The sequence below is a fragment of the Glycine soja genome, chromosome 14, assembly GCF_004193775.1.
Source record: "Glycine soja cultivar W05 chromosome 14, ASM419377v2, whole genome shotgun sequence".
Taxonomy (NCBI): domain Eukaryota; kingdom Viridiplantae; phylum Streptophyta; class Magnoliopsida; order Fabales; family Fabaceae; genus Glycine; species Glycine soja.
Genome location: NC_041015.1, coordinates 50,209,195 through 50,218,307, shown reverse-complemented (window position 1 = coordinate 50,218,307; position 9,113 = coordinate 50,209,195). Strand labels below are relative to the sequence as shown.

General features: G+C 31.2%; 1 protein-coding gene across 1 annotated transcript; it reads right to left on the bottom strand.

Annotated features, from left to right (window-relative positions):
- Positions 1-1,696: 1,696 nt before the first annotated feature.
- On the bottom strand, positions 1,697-8,395 carry LOC114383639 (transcription repressor KAN1-like). The gene is made up of 6 exons (XM_028343352.1): positions 6,681-8,395; positions 6,267-6,343; positions 5,685-5,730; positions 5,146-5,311; positions 2,313-2,412; positions 1,697-2,212 (listed from the first exon to the last, which is right to left on the bottom strand). The coding sequence occupies exons 1-6, from the start codon at positions 7,567-7,569 to the stop codon at positions 2,096-2,098; spliced, it is 1,395 nt and encodes a 464-aa protein (XP_028199153.1). The 5' UTR covers positions 7,570-8,395; the 3' UTR covers positions 1,697-2,095.
- Between the last annotated feature and the right edge of the window lie 718 nt (positions 8,396-9,113).

The window sequence follows — 9,113 nt, the reverse complement described above, 5'->3', positions numbered from 1 at the left end:
AAATAACTACAAATATAAATTGTATGTTAAATTGTATGTTTTTAAATTTAATTGAGGATGTATTATTATAAAAATAAAAATAAAACATAAGATAAACATGAGAAAATAATTTATATATATTATTTATTAAAAAAGAATAAGAGTATTGATAATTATAACATACAATGAATATTTCAATCTATGCTTTACCATGAAATTATTTTTGATGAATTTTATCATGAGAATTTATAATATGCTCTTTAAACTCCGGTTATAATTAAAGATGAGTGATTTTTACTTATAATAGACAAAGTTTATTCAAATATTTTTAATAAGAATTTATAGGAATAAAATTAATCATAATAAAACAAATAAGTATTGTATTACAATAAAATAAAAAAATATCAATTTTTAAAGAAATTTTATGATACTTTTTAACTATTCATCACATCACATATGTATGTATATTTTATTATAACTTGAGAATTATTATACGTATTTCTAAAACATATATATGTGGCCAAAAACTAACATTTATTATACATGTATTGAATAAAAAATATTATTTATGCAACCAATTTTATTTTATATTTATGGAGTATTATTAAGTTCTTAAATTATCTTTCTAATCATTTTAATACAAATATATTTTACTGTATAAATAAATAGATTTAATTACCAATGACTGGTTGTTGAATTAAAATGTAATCCTGATTATTTTTTTTAGAAAAATGATTCTTTTACTTTTTCTTATGCGTATATATTTAGAAAAGAAAAGAAAAGATAATAAACTGTAATGGACAACAATGTGATGTAAAAAAAAAAAAACACCAACATTTAATTGATCTGAGCAGAGTAGATTGAGTAGTAGATTCGGATCTTCTTAATTTGAGTTAATTTGTCGTTAAAAAAATACAATTAACAGAAAAAACTCCATGACGGATCATATTTGACAGAGATTAACTATTGACAACCTGTAATACTTCATACTTGTCATTCAAGATGGACGTGCATCGTTGTCTAAAAAAACAAGAAAAAAGCTGAATGTGCATATTTTCAAGTAATTTTTAAATATAAATATATTAGATAGGAGGACTAGTTAGTATTTGTTTGGACAATCTTAAAATCATGGTAAATTATGATGAGGTGAATCAATTTTAATTTTAACTAAATTTTATATATTTGAATTGTTTTCAAAATAATAGTAAAATCAATTAAAATAAAAAAATCATAATAAAATTGAAGTAAATAGAAATAATTTTTATTTTTATATATCAAAATTAATTGTACAATAATCAATTCTATAAAATTAATTTCATTTAAAATTAAACACATTAAGTCATTACACTTAATACAAACATCAAAAATAAAAATGTCTAAGAAACTCAGTAACGCTTTCCACCCCAGTTAGGATTGTGACCGTGGATCTGGACAAGCTAATTAAAAAGATCAATTTGATCTATTTCCTAATTATCATGAAACACTCATACGTGTAAAGTTTAGGAGACCTGGGCTTAGTATTTGTCTACTTAATTATTGTATTCATGAGATTTATTAAGAATTAACTCCCTACTCGGAAGGATTACTGTTCTAGATTTTATTTTATTTTTTCTAAACAAAATTTCATGCAGATTATTCTCTTAACATTAGCAACTAATTAAAAGGGATAAACTTTAAAAAATAAAATATAGAGAAGAGGAGAGAACTGAGAACAAACTAGTTCCAAAAAAAAGGAATTAAACTTTTCTATTCCTCCCCTAGTTTCAATATCCCTCCCTCATTGCTCTTCTACATTTTGCAGCTGCATCTCACCTGTTTGTTCATCAAGCCTTGTTAATTGCTACATCTTAATTTCCCTCCTTCTCATCCTCACAAATAAATAAAAACAAAATAAAATATAAACAAAACTGTTCATGAACTCAAAAACACTTCTCGAAAGCTAGCTAAGTAGAACTACGCACGGAGGGTCTTTTCTTCCTCTCCTAGACACCAATTTATATTTATCTAAATAATTAGCTCTACATTTCATAAGATGACGAAGTTGTCACCATGGTTTATAAATAAATTGCAAAATTAAAAGAAATTAAGCAAGGGAACCAATTATCAAAATTATTAGCTAGGCTTGTTCTTTGCCATCCCAATCTGGTCTTCCTAACGTGAATTCCAAGCTTGGGATCTTGCACTCCAAATTAGAACCTGGCATGTTGCTCTTGAGTTGGATTGAATCACACTCCTGTTAGTTTATTTGTTACTATATATTGTTCTAACATCATATATATGCATTAAAAATAAAATAATTAATGACTTTACAAACAAATGTTATCTCTGAATACCTGAATTTGATGCCCTCCTGATATTGTTTGTGAATGGAGGATAGGTGATCTGAGACCATCTATGTCGTTAGAACTAGGTCTTAGCCGTGACTCCCCACAACTGTTATCAGTTTCATGAAATTCAGAAGTCACCAAAAAGAACAACAAAAAATGTGTTACATATAAAATAGTATGGTAGAAAATGGTGGAAATATATATATATATATATTTTACACATACTTTACCAATATTTTTTATATCTTTGATCTTTATATTTTACCAGTTCACATCTTCTTTCTTTTTTTTTCTAGTGATCATCAATAGTATATCCTCAGCTCATAACTATGTGCGTACACACAATATGTCCGAAACAATTTGCAATAGTTTAAGAATTTTCTACTGTTCTATATCCACTTGTAGCTAGCAAGCACATGAGCCTTCCAACTTAAAACGATATTCAAACGGAGGAAAATATGTTCTAATGATTCTATTTCTATATTCTCACTACAGCAATTAAACTTACACTACCAACAAAAAAGCACTTAACTAATTAGATGTTTGCCTTCAACTAAGGAGTCAACTACAAGAAACATCTTCAATCTAAAATGTTATGTTAGAAGAGATGATCTTCAATATCCTTCTTTAGATATAACACAGAGGGATAATAATAAGCCCAGGAAATGCTGCATATATAGTTTTGTTGCTGCTACGTAGTACTGATTTTGTATATCAAGTTTTTTATGTGCTACTAGGCCAGCATTTTTTTCTGAAAAAAATTGTTTCATGACTTGACACCATTCAATCATAATTGCTTCCACATTATTTCAATAATAGAGGCTATGTTTTCCGGGTTTTCAGCTTTTAGTACAGGCTCTATGTGAAAGCTGAGTTGGGTTGCAGTTGCACCAAGACATGGCATTTTGAATACTAATTTATTTCCCTTAAAAGGAATTCTTGCTTTTATGTTGACTCAAATATGGAATAAATCTATGTGAAAATAGGAACTGTTAGGCTAAAGTCCGGACAAATTTAGAGATGTATAGGCACTAATAAGCTACAGCTCTTGAACAGTGAAAATGTGGCTTTTTTGTTATTTTGAGCGGTTATGGTTTATAACAGGCACAGCATAAAGGTACATGTCTTATGTTGCCCAACTTGCACTTGCTATTCATGTTAAATAGTGTTACTTGAAAAAGTCAAAAATCACATACGCACCAGAAATTTACATACTATCTATGTAATCTCAGGTAAAAGAAACTTTGGATCCTATGTTTTTCGAAGCTTCATTATCATACAAGAGAGTCAACTTATCGCCTTGAGGTTTAATGTATACATATCTTGAGCATCCACTTTAACTTCTTTTTTCTTTTTAAAAAAATTAGATACTTGTGTATTTTTTTTATGAATCAATGATTCCAGTTAATGTATGTTTTTACTCGAAAGACAGTATTTAATTAATATATCAGAAATTTACGTACTACCTAACTATATATATATATATTGTCAGGTAAGAGAAATTCTGGATCCTATGTTTTTCAAAAGCTTCATTATCACGCAACAGAGTCAACTTATCGCCTTGAAGTTTATTGTATATCTTGAGCATTCAATTTTGCTTCCTTTTTAAAAATTGTTACTTTAGATACATGTGTATTTGTATAATCAATGAATCAAGTTTTATAATTATTTTTTAAAAGAAATCTCTAGAGTTTCCTCTAGTTGTTTTAAATTTTTAAGGTTATAGTAAGAATTTTGCTAACTACTGCTTTAACAATACGGGTTAAAAAAATAAAATGTATGTATTTACTAGAAAGTCAGGTATATTTAATTAATATATTAGAAATTTAAAAATATATTTATTTGATTCTTATTGTTTTTACTAGTATTTCTTAACAATATAACTCGTGCAAGTTGTTCCATATGGTTCTTTATGGTTCACAAAATATCTTTAAGACATGTACATATAACAAGATTCAACAGTCAAAGACCCTCTAATAATAAAATATTTATTCTATTATCTTTCTGACCTCCTCTCCCAGGACCCCTAACAGGAATCTCTTAGCTAGGCACCATGGCGGGGCCTCTCCTAACATGGTCTAGTAAAAAAATAAAAAACAAAGCATCACCGTACCATTTTAAGCTATAAAACACCTAAAGTATAGAATATACTTATTTCCTCCATGACCAGTACTATATAATGTGATTTCAATATACACATTGTTAATAAGAATATTCAAGTTGAAGTTAATGGCACTCAAAACGAAGAAATTTATTATTTGGGTTTTATTTGATCTCCCGTGGTGGAGAATAAGGATTCCATAATACATATATAACACTTGGGTATGTTCAAATAAGCAGCATAAATGGTAGCTAGTAGCAGAACTTATTAATAAGCACATATAACTAATATATATAGATCAAATTGTTCTCCAAAGGAGAAAAGATAAAGTGCATGTAGCTGAGGGTGCTTTGCTTTTATCCTAATTAACGTTTGATTATGTCCTGAAGCTTTCCTTTATCATATACACGTCATATGATAGCTTCAATATACATCTCAGGCGAAAAAGAATTCGGTGAGGTACAAAAGATATATAAAAGAAAGAAAACAACCAAACACAAGCAAAGAAAAAGCTGACACAAGAACCCTTTTTATTCTTCATAAAAAAAGAATCCGGTGGACGTGGGTTTGCATTGCATTGATATCCATCAGATACCATGCAAAGGAAAAAGCAAATAAAGCACAATCACAAACATGTACGTCCAAACAGGTTGCACACCACACAGAGATATATACATAAAACATAAATTAATTTATGGTCTCAAACAATATAAAAGTGGAAATTGGTAAGGGTAGTACCTTGAAGAATTACTCCATAGAGTAGTGGTGGTGGAAGAGTAGTCCATGTCTTGTTGTGCCGCCCACTCCGGCCGCCCTCTGTGGTTGGGAAATTGTCGGAGACCACCACGATCGGCGGTGCTAACCATCGGAGACAAATCATCCTCTCCAGACCCATCTGAATGGCCTGCCAGTATTAAGTTAAACTTTTAAAATTTCATATATGCATACATTAGTATGATATATGCATGCATGCATTTTAATACTACATATAATTTATTTTGGACTAACGTGGAGTCTTGTTCAACATATCTGATAAAATCCCTTTTTAAAGGGTTTGTGTGTAAAAGTAAGAGAGGAGAAAGAAGAAAGGAATAGTTAGCGGTAAAATTAACAGGGAGTAGTAAAAAAAATTGTAGGGTCTAAAAAGAAGAACAAGGAGTGGCATTATTTCCATTATATGAAAAAACCTATATTAATTTGTGCATGCTTAAGAAAAAGATAAGGCTGCTAAAAACAGAAAAAAAAAAAATAGTTGAGGATTAAGCAATACGAATTACCTGAAGATGCCGCAGGCTTGTCAGTGGTCTTAACAGTTCGATACATCTGGTAACAAGCCATAAACAAAAACAAGGCATTATATTAAAAGGCTTTTCCATGCTTGGAAGAAAATCCATTAATTAGCGTGCGTGACTGCGTGAGATTGTATATATAATAAAAAAAAACCAAATTTTTTATTACAGAAAATTAAAGAATAATATAAAATCATTTCCCATTTAGATCCCTTTTTCATATTCTCTCTCTCTTCTGGGATTTGTCTGGCTGGGTTTAACCTCATTAATCACGAGGTTGATGTTTGATGAGGTTGTAATGAGAAGGGTGTATTATTGGAAAATGATGATCTTTGTCTGTTCTCTCTCTTTCATAGCAGAAACTGTTTTCTGTCTGGTCTTCTCAGACTTTAAAGGCTCCCTACTCAGCTGACTAAAGACTTTAAATTCATTCATCCACACTACTCCCACATTCACTCCTTTCTGCATCGGTTACCGTGCCAGTAGGATAGATAGACAACAAACACCGACCCCCACAGAGAGAAAGAATGAGAAACAGAAACAATTTAGAGATATTGAAAACTATAGTACCTGCAAATGGCTCTTCACATGAGCTAGTGTTAGATCCTTCACATCCATGAGCTCAAGAACTGATTTTGGAGTAGCTCCTAAATTCACCACATCCAAATACATTAGATAGTTAAAAACCTAAAATTTAAAGGGAAAAAAAACACTAGTACACAATCTCAATTCAATAATAAAGCAAAGAAGAAAACATGTAGAAAAATAAAATTAATATAAAGTCAACTTAAAATTTAAAAAAAAAAACGAGAGGGGATTAAAGGAAACATCAGCAACAACAAATTTTTATCTCATCAGATTAAGTCGATTATATGAATTACACAAGTCATTCAGCACGAATAAGAAAAGAGGGAATATTGAAATAGAGAATATTTGTGAAAAATTAAAAGGGGAGAAAATTAATAAAAGAAATGTAATGTTTACTTTCATGGCCACCAAGAAGTTCAACCGCATGAACAAATCTCGCATGGAGGGTGCTTGTCCACCTCATTCTGGGTGCTCTCATGCTCCTCTTGTTGGGAAGCTTCTGCAGAAACCTTGATCTCATGAACCCAGAAGAGGCTTCTGAAGGGCCGACCCCATATTGGTGCAATGGATGATGAGATTTGAAAGCATCGCCGGAGAACCCATTAAACCTTGTGGCCGTGGCAGCCCTACACGCCGCCATGGTGGAGCCGTTGTTCAAGAGGGACATGGGATCCACAAAGTAAGGTGAAGGAGAAGGAGTAGCTGTGGAGGAAGAGAGAGAGGGATAAGAAGGCATGTTGTGATGATTATATAAGCACATCTTGTGGTGATGGTAATGATCCTTGTTGTTGTTGTTGTTGTTGTTTAAGTTGTCTCTAGCATGGTCCATGGTCGCCACAAAAGGGAATGAACGGTTGTGATACACAGGAATCCCCTTGATTGGCCTCAAGGTGTCTGATGATGACACATCAAGCAATGAAACTCCATAGTTTATGTGATTCAAGGGAGTAGTACTGGTAGTACTTGTAACAACACTTGTTGTATTAACACTAGTACTAGTGTTGTTGTTGTTGTGGTGGTGGTGGTGAAGATGATGGAAATGGTTTTGGCTTTGATAATAAGGGTTGTGTGGTGTTGGTATTGGTGTTTCAGAAGTGAAATTTCTTCCAAGAGAGAGTTCTGTGTGGGCTTGTTGAGACACAGTAGTAGTTCTTGAAGGGAAATTACTTTCATGGGGTTCATAATTGGAATTCAAGGAAGAGATGGTTGGGGGGCTTATGTGAAGAGAAAGATCAGGAGCAGTAGTGGTTGAGGTGGGCTCAATGAAAATCCCCTCCAAGGTCATCTTCTTTATGGGATATGGCTTGATGCATACAAAATATATATCCTATGAAACAGCTTTTCTTTTTCTTTTCTTTTTTTCCTTTATTAAAATGATATCAGATTTTGATACTGCTCAGGAGAGACAAGACACAAGGCTAATTAAAAGTGCAATATTCACAACCTGATGATGAGGAGAGTAGTACTACTGTGTAACTGTAACATAACAATCCCTTTGTTATCTTCACCAGCTCCTTCTCTTTTCCTTTATGTTTTCTTAATCTTTCTCCCAAGAAAAGAATCTGGAAAGCTAACTCATAGGCCAACCTATTGAAAACTTAAAGAGGATTGAAGAAGCTTAAAGGAAGTGAAGGAAAGAGTGGTGAGAGAGAGAGAGAGAAATTAAGCTAAGAAGCAAAAGGAGCTAACTAGGTAGCAGTGAGTCTTTGAAATTTTTGCAAACAAACATGCTCATGCTCATCAAGAGATTGTGAATAATGTGGCGAGAGGTAAGAGAGAGACAGATAGAGATAGAGATTGTTGTTGTTAAGAGTGAGGTAGAAGGGAATATGGAATTTTAAAAGGGGAATAATTAAATTAAACAAAAATTAGAAGAAAAAAAAACAAAAAAATCCAGAGAGGTATGGGAAGGAAAACAGGTGGATTTGGGTTTTGTTTTCCTCGAGAGTATATATGGGAAAATGACAGTAGAAGAAGAAGGGGAAGGAAGAAGATACTACAGCAGCACAAGGTGTTTCTCTCTCTCTCTTTTTTTCTCTCTCTTTAGTCAAAACTCAAAACCCACAAAACAGTACCAAAAAATAGGGTCACTTTGGATTTCCCTCATGTCATATGTGATTCCTTTTCCCCCACTCTCTTCGCTGCTCTTCTCTTTCTTCATTATTTCATTAATATATAAAAAGATGTTGAAGGTTTTAGAAAATTGGTTAAAAAATTAATTTTTTTTATTAAAATGTATAAAATTATATTACTTTTTTAACACTCTTATATAATTTTTATACTAATATTTTCTCATTTTAGTTTTTGAATCAATGTACTAAGGACACGACTTACCAAGAACATTAAAAAATATTTGTTTATTTGTTATTATTGCCTGAAGTAAATAAATCAGTAGTGTCTCATTTTCTTGCTTAAATAGGAATGCATAGCTATAGGACAATACTTTTGTTTCCTACAATTTTATATTTCTCATCACGGTGTATTGTATGGGAATTTTGTAATGTTCCATGCATGTACTAAAATAAAATAAAACAACAATAAAACGCTCACACACAAACAAAAACATCTGATTGGCTTATCAAAGAGTGTTAAAAACACACGCAGTTTTTTCGTTGGCTTCTTCATTGGTTTTTATTTCTGTTCCATGTAAACAAAAATTTTAAAATTATTCTAAAAGATAAATTCATGTTCCAAATGTATCCCTTTATTTGTTGTCTTAATTTCTTGAAAAATTAATAAATAATTAAAGAGTTTTGTTATATATTCTTATATTTCTAATAATTTTCTTGATAGTAAATAAAGAAGTAGTAATAACTACCAAAAAATGAT

Bases quoted from the DNA above. Each gene is read 5' to 3' on its own strand.
- LOC114383639 (XM_028343352.1), bottom strand. From the start codon at position 7,569: ATGACCTTGGAGGGGATTTTCATTGAGCCCACCTCAACCACTACTGCT. The intron at 6,344-6,680 runs GTAAACATTACA...TGGTGAATTTAG, and splicing joins ACTTCTTGGTGGCCATGAAA to GAGCTACTCCAAAATCAGTT. The intron at 2,413-5,145 runs GTACTACCCTTA...AACTGATAACAG, and splicing joins CTATGGAGTAATTCTTCAAG to TTGTGGGGAGTCACGGCTAA.